At 50.2% G+C, this 18,180-nt stretch overlaps 1 protein-coding gene across 4 annotated transcripts in view; it reads left to right on the plus strand.

The window, feature by feature from the left end:
- The window catches only part of LOC119847561 (SLAM family member 8-like), a 29,713-nt gene extending 12,673 nt beyond the window's left edge, over window positions 1–17,040 (plus strand). Inside the window, exons 2-9 of one of the 4 annotated variants that reach the window (XM_043501899.1) lie at window positions 7,301–7,642; window positions 8,814–9,107; window positions 9,858–9,920; window positions 10,526–10,614; window positions 12,789–12,910; window positions 14,329–15,236; window positions 15,390–16,077; window positions 16,314–17,040. In XM_043501899.1, coding sequence (XP_043357834.1) covers window positions 7,301–7,642; window positions 8,814–9,107; window positions 9,858–9,920; window positions 10,526–10,614; window positions 12,789–12,902 — 902 coding nt within the window. In that variant the 3' untranslated portion in view covers window positions 12,903–12,910; window positions 14,329–15,236; window positions 15,390–16,077; window positions 16,314–17,040. Of the gene's footprint in view, window positions 1–7,300; window positions 7,643–8,813; window positions 9,108–9,800; window positions 9,921–10,525; window positions 10,615–12,788; window positions 12,911–14,328; window positions 15,237–15,389; window positions 16,078–16,313 lie in introns of all 4 variants that reach the window. The other 3 variants (XM_043501900.1, XM_043501898.1, XM_043501901.1) reach the window with 3 other exon arrangements.
- Window positions 17,041–18,180: the final 1,140 nt, after the last annotated feature.

The following is an 18,180-nucleotide window of genomic DNA, read 5'->3' on the forward strand; positions in this document are numbered from 1 at the left end:
ACGGTTGCCTTTTCTAAAGCAGATGTCAGTATCATGGCAAGCCCCACGCATCAGTCGAGCTACTGGCCTCTGGTAAACTGGCCTGAGAATGGATGAGGACAATGGGAAGAAGGTGGTTCTGCGCCAAGCCGCTGATGTATGTGGCTGTGCTAGTTGCTAGTATGTACAGTGTTTTGCAGAGATCTTGATGAACATCCCTAAAATTAAATACAGTTGGAAGCATTAATAAAGCCAAGTATTCCAGAGATGAGGAAGGATGGTCCAGTGGTTAGCACCCTAGCCTGAAACTTTCAATCATATATTTTAAGGCCAAAAAGGTGCATTTTGATCATCTAGTCTGGCCTCCTATATAACACAAGACAGAGGATTTCACCCAATTTTCCCCAGTCAAATTGTGCTTGACTTTGAAGAGCCAATTCCCTGCTCGGCCTTCCTGTGTGAGGCTTAGTCTGTCCGTGCCTGAGTTTCCCCATATGTAAAACAGGGGTACCAACCCTCCCCTACCTCAGAGGGATGTTGTGAGAATAAATAAATTAAAAATTTGAGGCACTCGGGTGCTACCATCGCGGGGGCTGCTGCATCCAGGAATAGAGTAGTATCCTATTACATAGTTCGCAAGCCTTCGAATGGTGTTTACTGAACTCTGCGTTGTAGAAGCCAGCCAGAGAAGTAGTGTGCATGTAGCTTGGCCTGGTATGTTCATGTGTGTTGGGTAAACAAGGTTAGTTGAGCCCCAGTTGGGCCTAGATGGTTAATACATTATTTTTATTTGTTGTGGAAACATCAAAGGAAACACACCTGAGGCCACAGAAGTACCTGATACAGGCAGATGCAGGCTGGCTGTCAGAGATTTCAAGTTGTGGAACTGTCCCAAGAGTCTGGAAATGCTGATGAGGCAAATTTACTTGATGTAGGATTTTGGGGCCTCGTCTACTTTCCTGGGTGGGGGTTCATGGCAAATGGCCCCCAGCCAAAGCCAACTCGCTTTGTGCTGCCTGTTGACCACTGACAAAGGCCCCAGTTCAGAGAAGTGCCGTGGGTGAAACCCAGGTCCCCGTTGAAGTCAATGGGAGCTGTGTGTGGGACTTGGATTTTCCCCAGAGACCAGGATTTTCAAAAGAGCTCGGCACCCACAAATCAGGCTAGATGGTCAGATATGTATGTTGACTCTGCAAGGCGCGCTGTGCCCTCTGGAGAGTCCAGCTGCAGTTGTGAGTGCTGGGACATCTGGCCCTGAGCTCTGGAGAAAATCTGACCCTTTAGCATGTGCTTAGCGACTTTCCTGAGTCAGGACCAGACGTTACAGGTTAGCACCCTAACCACCAGGCGCTGTACAATTACTGTAAACCTACTAGCCTGACATGGGTGACATGCAAGAGGAGCTAAATCACAGGAAAGCCACAAGAGTTTTAAAGCACAGATTAAAAAAAAAAAGAAAATCAAAGGACGCCTCAGACAGTGAGCTGTAGCTCACGAAAGCTTATGCTCTAATAAATTTGTTAGTCTCTAAGGTGCGACAAGTACTCCTTTTCTTTCTTCAGACAAATAGGATCAGCATAACAAAAGTCCCATGGATGCTGAGCACTTCCTATGCAGAGATGTGTACAAAGCAATACAAAGAGGCAGCTTGTAATGTGGGCTGCGGGAAGGTTTATAAGAAGTAAACTCTCTGATGTTGGGAATTTAATCTTCTTTAATACATAGGCACAGCTGTTTCTTCTCCACATCCACTCTGGCGAAGGGAGAAGGGAAATCACGGCTTGTGGGACTAGGTTTAAATTCAGTAACATGGCACCTTTCATCCTAAAGACTTAACACGTTATAGCCAGAGATCATTTTGCCCACCTCTGGAGTGGGGTAGGGCAGCTGTTTAACAGCACGCAACAACATTAGATGAGGATGTGAAACAAGACTGTAGCAAAGCTGCAATTTAGTCAGGACACCAGGGTTAAAACTGTAAATCTTAGGTACTTTCATGGCCCCTCATCACCGTAATATCTGGGCACCTCAAAATCATTAATGGATTTGTCCTCACCAAACCCCTGTGAAGCAGGGCAGTGCTACTATCCTCAGTTTACAGATGGGGAAACTGAGGCACAGAGCAATGAAGGCCCATGTTGTCAAAGGTATTTAGACACCTGTGATTTCAGTGAGAGTTAGATACATAAATACCTCTGCAGATCTGGGCCTAAATGCTGTGCCAAAGCTCACACAGGAAGCCTGGCATCGCGGGTCATAGCTGCTTCCCTAACCACTGCGGCGACCCTTGCAATGAATATCACATCCCATTGCCCCCCCTTCCCCTTGGTCTGCCCCCTCCCTGTTTCCCCTTCCCCTTTTCCCTCAATTCTTGGTAACAGGAGTTGGGCCTGGGGGTCGGCATGATCACCCCCACCTGGGAAGGGGCCAGGTGGCTACCTGATGTGCACCTGATGCCTATAAAGGCTGAAAGAGCAGAGGGCTCTGGTTCTGATGGGAGCCTTTCCTGAGCTGGGGCGATAGGCCAACAGCCTACAGCATCTTCCCTTCTAGCTGGGGCTGGATGAGAACAAACTTGGTCAGCTTTTAAAATCAGATTGGAGGTGTGGTATTAAACAGCTGCCCTCTTCTACCCCAGAGGTGGCTGCATTTTGGTGGTTGGTGAAATGATCCCTTTCTATAGATGTTTTTTGTTAACCCCATAAGGGACCATTCTGACATGGAGTTTGACCTGCAGAGCACAGCCTGGGAACCTCACCCAGTGCCTCCTGCCTCTGTCTTATAACTCCTGCTGAGCTAGAGTATAGCTTCGAGGAGCTAGCCAATCCAGTTTGCAAACCCTTTTGGGATCCTAAAGGGTGAAAGGTGTCAGCTATTGTTTATCCAGGACCAAATTCAATGCTGTTGTAAATCAGAATATTCCCATAGCAATCAACGGAGCAATGCTGATGGATATCCGCTGGGTATTGGGGGCTCCTATTCACTTCAATAAAGTGAAGCTAATCTACACCATGTGGACGTATGCCCCAGCTGACTCCAAGGAAGGCTTTGCCTCAGCAAAGACATCTGAGCTGGCCAGCTATCGTTCTTCACCCAGGGCGAAACGCCCCTGCACTGCACACACGTGCTTGTGCCAACACAGTTTGCGAACGCACCAGATGGTGTGCGGGGGGGGATCCCATGGCCTAATCCCAAAGAAATACCAGATTTCTCAGCAGGCTTTAGTTGGCTTTTAATGAGGCTGGCATTTGTTGTTATAGAAACAAAATATAGAACATTCATTTCCCCTCCCTCCAAGGTGATTTCAGGGCTAGGCTTTTGCAGAGGATCAAGCAAACAGACCAGCAGGAACTAAAATGTATCTGAATGGTGCATGATGGCCTTGTAGACACACTCCCTGAGCTATTACTCAGCAGGGGGTCTAAGCTTACCAGCTGCTTTGCTGCTGTCAATCTACTAGGGCAAAGGAGGAAAGCGAGGTGACTTGGCCATGTTTATGAGGAACCCTTCCCAAAATCTCAGGGGCTGTTGTTCTGATGAGATTCCTGCTCCAATTCTTCTCGACCAAAGCGGTTCTGATGAATGTGGGCTAAAGAGAAACAGCTGAGCTCAGAATCTTCGCTGGTTTCCTTGTCAACAGGAACATCTTCCTGCAAACGGGAGCCTGGATCTGGAGAAATGCATTACCCTGACCAAATGGTCTCCACTTGCGGATCTAGCCCTGCAAGCCCTTGACCTCAGTGGGGCTGTAATTATTATCTGCAGCTCCACTCCTTACCAGGATTCTGCTGTGTTAGGGGCCAGACAAATGCAGAACGAAGACAGTCCCTGCCTCAAGGGTCTAGATCATAGAAGTCTAAATGTCATCAAACTTCTATAGGGCAATCAGGAGCTTAAATATCTTTATGGCCTATGTGACTATTCACCTGAGTAAGGATTTGCAGGCTCAGGCAAAACTTGTAAAGGTGAATGTACCCCGTGCAAAGGACCACTACAGAAGGCATAAGCGCCACTTAGCACCCTCTGAAACCATGTGCTGAGAACTCAAGTGGTGCAGCATGCCTTGTGCAAGCCCTCTGCACAGGGAGGCGTTTCCTTTCCTTCTCAGCTTGTGTCTATGCTGCCCTCAGGGTGTGTGATTGTGACCAGCATCCTCGTGGGGGCCAGCTGTGGTCCCTCAATTAGGCTGAACTGCAAAGAATGGGGCAGACAACTCCAATAAAGCTGGTGGATATTCCAATACTTAGATTCACCAAGCCAGCATAAAACAGCTTCTTTATTACCTCACTGGTTACTCAGAAGTCCAGACAACACAGTTCCCTTCAAGTGATCCGGCCTCAGGCCTCCATCCAGGTAGCCACATCAAATATGACGAAAAATTCTGTAAATCTTATTTCATCATATAAAAGAAAAGGTTCTACCTATGCCAAAGGATCGGACACATCACCTCCCAGGTTAATGAATGTTCCAGATCTTACCCAAATACACGATACAGCCAGTTCTTATTAACTAAACTAAAATTTATTAAAAAAACAAAAGAGAGAGGATATGGTTAAAAGATCAATATTTACATAGACATGAGTTCGGTTCGCTGAGGTTTAGATTCAGAGCAGAGCTGGTGAGCTTTGTAGTTGCAAAGAGTTCTTTCAGAAATAGTTCATAGGTCATAGTTCAATGTCCAAATCTCATATTCAGGGCATACCAGCATAACTGAGACCTCACTCTTTCAACTCAAACTTTCCCTGATGACGCCTAAGCAGATCTGAGATGACAGAATCAGGACCCAAGGATCTTTTATACAATTTCATGTCTTTTGACAAGTTGGAATTCCTCAGGGAACAAAAGGTAATTAGGATGACTTTGAAGGAGGCCTATCACCGGTACTTAGCTATAGAATTAACATTAGGCCATTTGCTTGTTCCTCCACCATTCACAGTACATTTCAAAGAGAGATATGCCTTGTTTACAATACATACTGAGATATGCCTTGTTTACAATTCATTTACATGACAGGATGTTCTTTTGATCTCTGAATTATCAGAATACAGTGTAGACAGGGACTGCTGATTACATTGTCCACCCTATTCATATATAAAAAGAAAAGGAGTACTTGTGGCACCTTAGAGACTAACAAATTTATTAGCGCATAATTAGTCTCTAAGGTGCCACGGGTGCTCCTTTTCTTTTTGCGAATACAGACTAACACGGCTGCTACTCTGAAACTTGTGGCACCTTAGAGACTAACAAATTTATTAGAGCATAAGCTTTCGTGAGCTACAGCTCACTTCATCGGATGCATTTGGTGGAAAAAACAGAGGAGAGATTTATATACACACACACAGAGAACATGAAACAATGGGTTTATCATACACACTGTAAGGAGAGTGATCACTTAAGATAAGCCATCACCAGCAGCAGGGGGGGGAAAGGAGGAAAACCTTTCATGGTGACAAGCAAGGTAGGCTAATTCCAGCAGTTAACAAGAATATCTGAGGAACAGTGGGGGGTGGGGTGGGGGAGAGAAATAACACGGGGAAATAGTTTTACTTTGTGTAATGACTCATCCATTCCCAGTCTCTATTCAAGCCTAAGTTAATTGTATCCACTTTGCAAATTAATTCCAATTCAGCAGTCTCTCGTTGGAGTCTGTTTTTGAAGCTTTTTTGTTGAAGGATAGCCACTCTTAGGTCTGTGATCGAGTGACCAGAGAGATTGAAGTGTTCTCCAACTGGTTTTTGAATGTTATAATTCTTGACGTCTGATTTGTGTCCATTCATTCTTTTACGTAGAGACTGTCCAGTTTGGCCAATGTACATGGCAGAGGGGCATTGCTGGCACATGATGGCATATATCACATTGGTAGATGCGCAGGTGAACGAGCCTCTGATAGTGTGGCTGATGTGATTAGGCCCTATGATGGTATCCCCTGAATAGATATGTGGACAGAGTTGGCAACGGGCTTTGTTGCAAGGATAGGTTCTTGGGTTAGTGGTTCTGTTGTGTGGTGTGTGGTTGCTGGTAAGTATTTGCTTCAGGTTGGGGGGCTGTCTGTAAGCAAGGACTGGCCTGTCTCCCAAGATCTGTGAGAGTGATGGGTCGTCCTTCAGGATAGGTTGCAGATCCTTGATGATGCGTTGGAGAGGTTTTAGTTGGGGGTTGAAGGTGATGGCTAGTGGCGTTCTGTTATTTTCTTTGTTGGACCTGTCCTGTAGTAGGTGACTTCTGGGTACTCTTCTGGCTCTGTCAATCTGTCTCTTCACTTCAGCAGGTGGATATTGTAGTTGTAGGAATGCATGATAGAGATCTTGTAGGTGTTTGTCTCTGTCTATTTCCCCATGGTATTTCTCCCTCCCACCCCACCCCCCACTGTTCCTCTGATATTCTTAAAAAGAAAAGGAGTACCCGTGGCACCTTAGAGACTAACAAATTTGATATTCTGATATTCTTGTTAACTGCTGGAATTAGCCTACCTTGCTTGTCACCATGAAAGGTTTTCCTCCTTCCCCTCCCCCCCCCCCCCCCCCCGCTGGTGATGGCTTATCTTAAGTGATCACTCTCCTTACAGTGTGTATGATAAACCCATTGTTTCATGTTCTCTGTGTGTGTGTATATAAATCTCTCCTCTGTTTTTTCCACCAAATGCATCCGATGAAGTGAGCTGTAGCTCACGAAAGCTTATGCTCTAATAAATTTGTTAGTCTCTAAGGTGCCACAAGTACTCCTTTTCTTTTTGCGAATACAGACTAACACGGCTGCTACTCTGAAACCTATTCATACATATGTAAATACACAAAAACACAAACATTGTCTCCCCACATGTCTTATGAGGGTTATTTATTTGGCTGGATGTTTAACCCTTTCTAGCCATGCATCACAGAGGCATTTCCCTTCCTTCTCAGCTTGTGTCCATGCTGCCCTCAGGGTGTGTGATTGTGGCAGGTGTAGACGGACCGCTTTAATCTCGCTAGCTCACGTAACAATAGCAGGGAAGCCGCAGCACCATAGGCTGTGCAAGCCCGTCTGGGACACTGAGCATTCAGGTAGCTAGCTCGTGCTGCTCCAGTACGTGAGCTAGCTAGATTAGAGCTAGGGTGGGTATGTCTGTCTGCTGCAAAGCGCGCCCCTCAGCTGCAGCCTAGACATAACCTGATGCGCTATTGAGAGTACACAGAGGGGGGGTATTTTTAAAAGAGATGCAGCCTGGAAGGGAAATTTAGCAAACTAAAAACCGTGCTTCGATTTGCCTCCTTTCTGCTGCTTTTCTGTTTATCTTGTGACACACTAGAAGGCTGTAACGTTTCTGCCTTGCCCTCTTTCTTAGATATCCTGTTTGCCCAAGCACCGACTCCCCGCCACCTGGTGAATGGGACTCTGGGAGGATCGGTGGTGCTGTCTGTGGATCTATCTCCTGGGAAAAAGGTGAAAGAAATCGAATGGAGCTTTAATGCTGGGACAGGTGTGACGATCCAGCTGGCTGAGTTCAATGGGAGGAAGTTTGAGCGACCGGATCCCAGTGACAGATTTCAGCAGAGGCTAGAAATGTACAACGAGACCTCACTGAGGATCAAGGCTCTGGAGCTGGGTGACAGCGGAGTTTATGAGGCCCGGGTTAAGATCGTACCAGCAACTGTGGAGGAACAGGCCTTTCTCCTTGTGGTCTATGGTAAGTGCCGACAAATCGCTATTTAACGGCGTTTCCAGGAGTACACGGTGGCTGAAGCTCTGATAGTAACAGTAATCCCTCACTCTTCATTTGTAGATCTCAAAGCAATTTACAGTAGAGGTCAGTAGCATTACCCCCATTTTGCAGATGGGGAAACTGAGGCACAGGGCAGGGCCACACCTTAGGTCACCCAGCAGGAGAGGGGCAGAGTCAGAATAGACCCCAAGTCTTCTGAGCCCCAGTTCGGTGCTCAATCCACTAGGCCACACTGCCAAATGATTTTGTGCACTTGGGTGAAATGCTCCCCTGTGCAGAGGGGCCAGCACAGGGTCTATGCACCTATTAAGGTTCAATAAAGGTTTTAAGCAGCATATAACCCCAGCCCTAGCTCCCTGCATGTGCCTTAATTTTACCCAGGATGCTCAAAGTCAAAGCTTCAGCCACATCCACCACTTCCAGCCTGGCCCTGCACCGCACACCCCCCTCCGCCGTAGCTACCAGCCCCCTCCAGCGACTCCCCCGCCCAAAGTTGAGCACAGGAAAGCCAGTGCTGTCAAACAATGTTACCGCAACTCTCACCCTAGCTGGCGTGGCTCTTAAAGCCCCAGCTGCTGGAATCAATAGACTGCATGAGAATCTCAGCTTTCCTTTCCAAAAAATATTTCTCATCCTGGTTGCAGAGAGAAGCTAGAAATGGTGACGGGAGTGATGCCAAAGGCAAGGAAAATGTGTGGTTTGGCTTCAAAACCCTCTGGCTTAAAAATCATCTTTCTTGATTGGGGGCTTGACTCGTGATTTTTTTTTCAAGGTTCGGGGCTGGTAATACAAAGTCCTGCAGAGAGATTCAACTCCAAGATTATGGCATGTGCCTAGTGGGGGTTTTGCTGTGTGGATAAAACAGGGTCAACCTTACCTTCTCCTGTAGACCAGCTCTAAGGTTGCCCGTCTCCTGGACCGTGCTGTTTAGCTACACTCAGAACTCCTGCATTTCGAGGAATTTCTGCCTCACTAAGGGTGCGCTCAGTCACGTTCTTCCCTTCTGGAACTTCCAACCTGCCTTGGGTTGGGGTCGGGGTGAATGGGGTGTAGGGACTCCGAGCAACAGGGATCAGCTGTCACGGTGACTGGAGTGGATCCGATTCCTCTGGGTGTCGCTTGTCTTTGAACACAGAGCCAGTGCCAGAGCCCCGGATCCGGAGTCAGCTGCTCGCCAGCACGCTGGAGGGGTGCAACATCACACTGCAATGCCAGGACACGGGGAAGGGAAATGTGAGCATCACCTGGGGGAAAGGGAACCCGGTCCAAGAGCTGGATCCCGGTCGGCACCAGCTCTCCCCTGATGGCAGGATGCTCCAGCTGTCTCTGCTGCCCAGCTCCCTGAATGCCACCTACACCTGCACGGTCAGCAACCCCGTGGATCAGAAGATCGTCTCCTTTGACCTGCAAAGCATCTGCCACAGTGGAGGTGAGGGGCTTGTGGCCTGTCTCTGTGTAGATGGCAACACTTGATGCTTTGTTTCAGGGAGAGAGTGCGGTCTAGTGGTTAGGTCACCAGCTTGGGACTCGAGAGACCTCACTTTTATTCCCAGCTCGGCCACTAATCTTCTAGGAAGCCTTGGTCCAGCCGCTTCCCCCCCATGTATCAATTTCCCTGTCTGTAGAAATGAGGGACGATCCCGCCGCTCTACCTCACTGCGGTGTCCCGATGCTACATTCGCTCATGCTGCCCAGAGGCTATGGGGATGGGAGATGCAGATCTGATGAGGGGCATGAGGAGTTGCCTAAGAAACACTGCCCCATTTGCTACACAGCGTAGAAAGGGACCGCATTCCTCAGGGGATTTGGGTATCGAACGAGTCGTTGGTTTGTATCCAGCTCAGTCATCGTTTGGTCTGGTTACTCTTCAGAGGGGCCCCATGTGACCAAATAACACCCCCATGACTGGGAGCAAATGGCCTTGCTGGGCATAGAGTCTGAAGTCCCTTTCTCACCATGCGTCTTTCCCACAGTCACTGAAGGTTCCCCTTCAGCTCAGGCTCCATGAGTGGCAGCGTCTCTTTCAGCCGCGGCCTAATGGCTAGGGGACGTTAAGCCCTGGCTCTTCGTTACCCACAAACCCTGGCGGGATGCCGCTAACCTCCAACCTCTGCCATTCCAGATGCAGACGCGTCCTTCTCGAAGCCAGGGTACATTGTGCTGACTTTCTTCCTGTTAGTGCTAAGCCTTGGGACTGCTGTCTGGTGTTGGCGGATGAACAATGAGAAGTCAGCTGACCCAGGTAAGGAAAGTCCTTTCCAGCCCATCGCTTGTACCAGGGCTGGACTCTGCTGTGTTGTCTGAACTAGAGCCCTGCAGCAGGACTGGGATCCCACAGGATGCGCTGTCATAATAGCGGGATTAAATAATAGTCCTGTGCAGGGCTCTGATCTGAACTCTCTTCTGTGAAGGAGGCTAGAATCTGGCTTTTTTTTTTTTTTTGAATGAGCACAGAGATTCTCCCATAATCACATGACTCTGGGAGCTGCAGCTTAAAGAAACGTACCAACTACCAGAAGGCTCATGATAAACTCATGAGAGTTGGCCACAGGGAGAATAGGCCCAATGCCCGTCATATTCAAGGCCTTATCCCCTTTTACATTATAATCCAAATGTACCCAGGATTCAGCATCTTAGCATCAAACATGCCTGATTGTGTCTTCTCTGGAGAAAGACGCACATGGATTCCCTGCCCGTGATTTTGTGGGGGTGGCTCTGTGGATTTGGATCTGTGCAGGGCTAAGCTCACGACAGACGTGAGGCGTGGGTGGCAAAGATCCCGATGCTCCAGGCTGCTTGGAACTTGGTTTTTCTCGCTTCTCTCTTAACCTCATGCTCTTTCCTCAGCTGCCACCCACACGGGCCCAGTGGAAGAAAGTCCGTCGGACCCACAGTACTCTGAGATCTTGAGGAGTCCCCCAGAAGGTAATGACCAGGTGGGTGCTCTGAGTTGAGGTTATCCAGCAGCCTTCCCCGCCAAGCACTGCCTTGGGCAGGGGGATGGCCGGGACTCTTTCATTAGACATTAGCAATAAGTGATGCAGTAGGCAGGGTTGTAGGAAAGAGATCCTCCCTCTAGAAGTCTCACCCTTTGTGTGTTTAGACTGTGATCTCTCTAGGGGAAGGGATTCTGACTTCCTCTTTAAACATCCTTCTTGTGGCAGCTCCAGGAAGTTACATCCTCTTGCTACGGCCACCAGGTGCTGCTGTTTTGCCCAGCAGAAATGATCACTTCTGTCAATCACGAGCTGCCTGGCGCAAGGAGGAGAGGGAGTAGCGAATGGGCTCTTTCACTCTTTGGCGTGTGCATTGCTCCTTTCTGTCTGTTGTGTCACTCTTCTGTCTGGGTGTGACTGCTCTTTGCTGTTTGTGTGCGTACATTTCCTCTGGGGAGCATCAGGCTCTGCGCCGGGGAGGCGTGCGTAAGTGTCTGCATGACTTCTCTCTCGGCTGGGTTGTGTGTGTGTGTGATGCTCCTGTGTGCTGCACACTGTTCCCCTGTCTGGTTTGTGCATCTCCTCTGGGGCTGTAGCTGTCATTCGGGTGTGCGTAGAACTTCTCTGTGTGTTGCTCCATTCTGGGGGCCGGGGCTGTCTTTCTAATGGGTGCATGTGTCCTTTCTGGGAGGGTGTTGCTCTCTCTGCGATGTGTATGTCTCTTCTCTTCCCTTTGGAGGTGTGATTTCCCCTGGGTGTGTACGTTTGCACCTTTGTACCTCGCTGGGGGTACCCTTGTATGTCTCTTGTATGGCTCTTATTTGGGCTGCCCTTGACTCCCTCCTGTCCACACACAACCCTCTCTCCTGAGTTCAGTGGCGCTTTCAAACCTGCACTGCTGGGTCTGCGGGGGGCGGGTTAGAGCCAGAGTGTTGCTTTCACTTAGGCCGGTCCCCCACCCGCTTTGCGGCATGGCTGCAGGCTATGACCCACCTAGCCCTCCGGTGCCATCCCACAATCCCCTACATGCTCAGCAGGACAGACAAGTTCTAGTACAAACCACTGGGAAAGAATCAGAGTGGCTGGGCGCATGGCAGTGCTAAGAGCCGGTGGATCTGTCCCCAGAAGTCCTAGCAACGTGGGTGGGGGAGTGCAAGCACCAGTGAGGACTCAGTAAGATAGGCAGGGCTTTGTGGGGTGGCTGCTCAGAGCCAGGCGAGGCTAACCCGGCTGTGCTGTGTGGTGAAGAGTGATCCTAGGAGCCTGCAGTATGTCGTCCTACACCACATCCGCACTCGCCTGTTTATTGCTCCTTGTTTAGGTATAGGGAGGGGAGCAGGCCAGCCGGCCATCTGTCTGTGTTTGCACATGGAGGAGCTCTTCAGGCAGGCACTGCACATATGGGGAATGTGAAGACCCTCCTCCCCCCACGTCTTTGTCTATACACTGATGGAGAGGCCGGGAGTCCCAAGAGTTCAGATGCATCCTGTCTCACAATGCAGGGTGGAAGTTACCCAGTGGTCTTTGCTGACAGCAGAAGTATAAGGCACTATGGGATCCGTGCCTCCAGGATCCCAGAATGCACTGGTGCAGCCCCGGGTTGGCATGCTGCACCAAGACAGTGTTGTGTGAACGGGAACCCCGCTGCCCAAGTGTGCCACGTCTCCCTCGAGTGACTGGTATGCAGAGAGGATAACAACCTACTACTGCTATTGGTTAACAGTGTCGCTCCTTTAGCCTGAGCTGATGTGGTTTATGCTTCTTGAGGCAGAAATGCTGGGTTTATCCCTGCTGATGACCCATGATGGGGTCGTCACAGACACAACAAACCATTGCAAGGACTGAGGACCAAACACTTCATACAAACAATGTTCCTATCAGGGTTTCCTCATTTAGCGTAGAGGTTTGAGTTTGGAGGGGTGAGATTAAGCCATGTCCACTGCTGCGAGGGTAACAGCACTGTGTGTCATGTCCCGCTCTGGTCTGCCTAGAGGATAACAACCTACAACTATTACCAGGTAATGAAGTTGCTCTGCTAGTTCAGTTGGTAGAAGTCTGTGCTTTGGCACGTTCAACCCTTGCTGATTTTGGGGGAGAATTTTTACCAAATTCATCTGCAGAGAAAACGGCTTGCAAAGTCCTCCCCATAACAAATGTGTCTGCTTTTGTTTCAGGCCCTTCGTCATCTGGAAAATAACACAGAGCGGAGCCCACAGAAAGAGCCTTTAACCACTATCTACGACCTGCTCCAAAGGACCCCCGAGAATACATCCGAGGAGGTCACATAGGCCCCCAGGTGAGAGGGACGCTGCTTTCTGTTCACGTGTTTAAAGACGTGGCCAAGGGACAGCATGAGGGATGGGAGGATCTGGAAAGGTTTGGAGAGTGGGCTGGACTCAGATAAAGCATCCAGGAGTTGAGATGTTCTTCCACAGCTGCTGCTGTTTACCCAGAACTGGACATTTTACAGCATGGGAATAATAACATAGTACCTAGCTGTTCCAGAGTGCTTCTCGTCCATAGGTCTCAATGCACTTTACAAAGGAGGTCAGGATCCTTTTGCCCATTTCACTGGTGGGAAACTGAGGCACAGAGCGAGGCAGTGACTTGCGAAGCAGGCCAGTGGCCAGGGATAAAACCGAGATCTCCTGAGTCCCAGCCCAGTGCTCTATCCACTAGGCCACACTGTCTCCTCCAAAGGGCCACATCTCAAGGGGCTGGCCTTGTCTGTAGCCAAAGTCACAGTGGCTTAATTTAAACTGCTTGAAAAACTGATTTAGTTAAACCCTGAGTGGATGCTCTTAATTCTTTTTAAATCCAGTTTGTCAATTTAGCTGAATTGGATGAGGAACTGACCAACGAACTCACTCACAAACCAGATTCAAATCAGATTATAAGCATCCATACAGGGAGCTAGCACCCATTTAACTGAACTGGTTGCAAATCAGTCCTTTCCTCAAATCGCTGCAGCACTGAAGATGGACAAGCTTTGACCCAAATTTTCAGAAGCGGCCTCTGTCCTGGAATGGGGCAAGTGTTGGGTCCCAGCGGGAGGTGCTGGATTTTCAAGAGACCTCAGCACTCGGCATCTCCTGTTGGGAAAATGGAGACGTCTCCTTGCTTCTTGAGAATAATGGATACTCCCCTCCCAGCTTGCTAAGGACAACGGGACTGGCTGAGCGTAGGGAGCTCTTGAAAACCTGGCCAGCAGAGCCTCGATTTCAGAGGTGCTGAGCCCCAGCACCTTCCACCGACTGCAGAGAGAGGGATGGAGGGAGAGAAGAGAACAAACCCTCCCATCCCACCTGGCTGATCATCTCCTTCACAGGCAGGCTGGGATGGGGCCAAGGGGGCTGGAACAATTTGTATTGTTGGGGTGCTGAGAGCCTTGAACCAAATTGTAAACCATGTATATGATGGAAACCACTTCAAACCAGGGGATGCGGCAGTGGTTCCAGCACCTCTGGGTGGGGACGAGAAAGAGAACAATAAAAAGGGCCACTTCTGGGAGTATAGGAATGGGCGTACTGCGAGGGGCGAGGTCATCAGCTGATGTAACTCAGCATAGCTCTGGGGAGAGGTGCTGTTTTGCACCAGCTGAGAATCTGGGCCCGTCTGATCAGTCATTTCATGCCGATGCTTTAGGACAGCAAAGGTGGTGGGGTGGGGGAAGCATGTTGGCCAGGTGCTGAGGCCTTCTCTCTTTCCCCCCAGGAACCAGATGTGGTGGCGTATCAGAGCTTACCAAGGGCTTTGAAGTGCACCGTGTGCCCCACTCAAACTCTGTAGCTGAACGGTCTCAGTTCCACCCACAAACCCGAATGGAAGACGACACCTTCTCCAGCTCCGGAGCCCACCTTGTGACGCTTTCCCACCCCCTGTGTTGTTTCGGAACCTCGTGTGTGAAGCCCTCAGCAACTGTTTTGGGAAGGAGGAACCCGAGTGAAGGTGAAGGAGCAGACTCTGGGAGGGAACAGGAGCCCATGTTTCCATGGTTGGTGCACTGTCCTCCAGCAGGAGCAGAATCCCGTCATCCACTGCGGAGCCGGAGTGTGGTGAGAGGGAACGTGCCACGGTACAGAATGGCCCATGCCGAGAAGGAAACCGCTCACGTCTGAGCCTGGCCCGCTAGCTGCATGACTGTGGAGAAGCAACATCGGAAAATGGGCTCCCCCAGGATGGAGACATCCTTCTGGCTGTGGGCTGGGAGGGACTTGGATGCACCATGTATTTATTTATCTATTCCGTTTGATAATGCTAGCCCTGCAGGGTCGATGTACATGTGACTGAGACATTGGATCCGGGGGCCTGTTCTCTTTGTGATCCTTGGAGGAAGGGAAGTTTTCTAAAGTAGAAATAGGAACAGATGGTGCTGTGCCTTGCGGGGAGGGGAACTATAGGTGAGGGAGAGGAAGATAGGAGGGTGTCTGAATTAGTGACTGACTGAGGGTACTGGGGATTGACTGAGTAAAGGGCAGTCAGATTGGGGTTTGCCACAAAACATTCTGGATCCCATCGGAGAAATAAAAGCAAAATCTCCTTGCGTGCCAGATACTGGAAGGCAGAAAGGCACAGGGGCAAAGCTACACGTGGCTGGCAGAAAAGAAGCACAGAATATCAAGGTCGCAGCAAGAAAAGGAGTACTTGAGCATAAGCTTTTGTGAGATACAGCTCGCTTCATCGCATGCATCAAATAAATTTGTTAGTCTCTAAGGTGCCACAAGTACTCCTTTTCTTTTTGCGAATACAGACTAACACGGCTGCTACTCTGAAAGCTCGCAGCAGGCTCTTCCCAGGGCTATTCTGACGGAGACTGGGGTGGGAAGGTGTTGAGGAAGATCCGGGGAGCTGAGGGTGACTTGGCAGAAGTGATATTAATGAGGGACAAACTGACCAGGTTAAAGGGTCAGGGCTAGATTCCGCCGCTCTCGCCTTCACCTGCTGGGATCACTAGGATTGCTCGGAGCAAGGTGCCACTGAAAGTGAGCCAGGGTGGAAGAACCTGGCCGTGGGGAAGGCCCTGAAGCTCAGGCTGAGGGGCACAAGCTGCAGGGCAGAGCTGAGCCCCGCCACGAGCAACCTCAAGAAAGAATCGGAGTCGGGAGTCTGGTTCCAGCCCTTCCTGCCCCCCCGAACAATTCAATAAGTTACTGCAGTCACTGAAAGGGAGCATGTGTCCGCTTGCTTATAGGGGTAATGCCTATGGAGGGGCAACCCGAGATTTGGAAGGTCTTACTCTTCCCCCTTACACCCTTACTTGGCCAAGGAAGAGAACGACACAGTCTAGCAGCTGGGAATTACCGGGAGGGACAATGAGCGTGTCTCATATTGGCCTGAAGATGCTACACACGATGGTGGTTCCCTGTAGAGGTGAATGGCAGAGGTGTGAGTGTTAATGAGGGGTAGCTAGCCCCATGGTGTTCTGTTACTGGGAGCCTGGCCTTGCTGTTACTACATCAAAGGGTTCAGAGTAGCAGCCCTGTTAGTCTGTATTCGCAAAAAGAAAAGGAGGACTTGTGGCACCTTAGAGACTAACAAATTTATTTGAGCATAAGCTTTCGTGAGCTACAGCTCACTTCATCAGATGTATTCAGTGAATGCATCCGATGAAGTGAGCTGTAGCTCACGAAAACTTATGCTCAAATAAATTTGTTAGTCTCTAAGGTGCCACAAGTCCTCCTTTTCTTTTCATATCAAAGGGCTAATTGTGATTTTGCATCTGTACCACCCCCCTGCTGTTTATAGCACTCACACCATGGAAACCATCTCCGAGAGCTACTAAGCAACCCTCAAGCATTAAAGGACCTGGAAGACCAGCACAAAATGGCCCTGTGTTCCAGGAAAGTTCCCCTTTAAGTTCAGAGAAGCTCTTCAGAGGGGAAATCATCAAAAGCCCAAAAATCTTTCAGGGGCTGGGGGGGGGGAAGAAAAGAAAATCTGCTGCTGGATTTGGTTGGGCAGCTGGGATCAGCATTGTTCCGCTCTCTAGTGACACATGCAAGACGGGGAGAGTTGGGCAGCCCGCGGTGATCCCGGACCCACCTCCCATGCACTAACTGGGAAAAGCTCTGGCGGGGGAAGGCAGCGTGGGTCTAGAGCTTGGAGGATCGCCATGCTTCCTTTCTCTTGTCTGTCCTGTCTATTGACACTGGGGATTGACTGTCTCTGTGTCTAGCAGAGCCTAGGCCCTCATCTCAGTGGGCGGCTCCAGGCCTTCTTGTAATATAACTGAGAACAGAGCAGGCGCCTCTCCTGGGAAACCCGATGGTGGTTTGTGTGTGTGTGAAGAAGTAGCCCTCTCCACTGAAGTGTTTCCAAGTCTGCTTTTGCCCTGGCTTCAGTCCCCGGTTAGATTAGTCTGTCCAATAAAGCATCGGATGATTTGTGCTATTTTCTTGCAAATATAAGGAAATGTATGCAAATTTACAACCAACCGCTGTGGGTTTTTTTGATGGTGGGAGCGGGCGATGGGCTTTTGCATGATTGGTGGGACCCGAGTAGGGTTTGGAGCTCTTTGGGCCTGTTCTCCTGAAGCAGCGAGCACCTGCGGTGGATGACGACAGATGCTGCTTTCACCCCCTTGGCTGGAGAATAGTGGGGTGTTTGGAATGGGGGGCTGATCAGGGAGTGTCTCTTGACACTGCTATTTCCTCAGATGTGCGAACCAAAATGCTCAGGGATTCCAGCGCTGAGAAAAGAGGACTTGGTCTCTCCTTGCTTCCCTCTTTGTACATCCCGCGCCAACCAGGGAAAATGCTTTCGCAGGGGGAGGGGAGAAGCAGCAATGCCCAGACACCCCAGTGACAGTCACAGCCAGCGCCGTGCTAGCTTCAGAGTAGGAGCCGCGCGACGCCATTCCCACTCACGAATGGGTGACGAGGGGACGGGCTCTCTGGAGCTTGCCTCCTGTATTTGGTGACTTGCCTCATTGCACACAAGCTCAGCATGGCAGAGCAGCGTCTCCCCCCAGGGATTTTCCCCTTTCAGGTCCCAAACCCAACCCTGATGGCCCCTGCTCCTGACCATTCCTGCCCCCTTCTTCCTGTATGCTACGTTAGCCCTGCCTACGCTCACCTGCCCAACCAACCCTTTGCCAGTCCTCTCGCTCCCTCTCGCTCTCCTGTTTGGTGTGGGGGTTTGTGCCTCTGAGGTGACCCCCTGTCTTGGAACATGGAGTACCCCCTTGAAATCCTGATGGGGTGCCTGCCCCCACTCTGCTCCCTACCCTTGGGATGCCCCAGGGACATGACCCAATGGCAGTTTTGAAATCCCCTCAGTTGGGTCCCAACATGGTCCCCCAATGGCTACAAGGGAAGTTTACTCCTAGGCCCTTGGTCTCACCTGGCAGCACCAGGTGGCTGTGCAGGGGGGCCCCTCTGGGTCCTCCGCCGGCCTCCCTGCTGTGCCATGGGTCCCCTGTGGGCGTCGGCGCGTTGAACCTTCCCTGCCCAACGTCTCGGTGGCAGAGGCAGCTCCCAGGCCATTCTCCGCTCCATCCTGGCTTGGCTGGTTTCAGCACCTGCCACCCGCTGCTCTCCCCTCCTCGCCTCCCAGCACACACCCTCC

Source organism: Dermochelys coriacea, chromosome 24 (assembly GCF_009764565.3).
Source record: "Dermochelys coriacea isolate rDerCor1 chromosome 24, rDerCor1.pri.v4, whole genome shotgun sequence".
In the NCBI taxonomy this organism is placed as follows: domain Eukaryota; kingdom Metazoa; phylum Chordata; order Testudines; family Dermochelyidae; genus Dermochelys; species Dermochelys coriacea.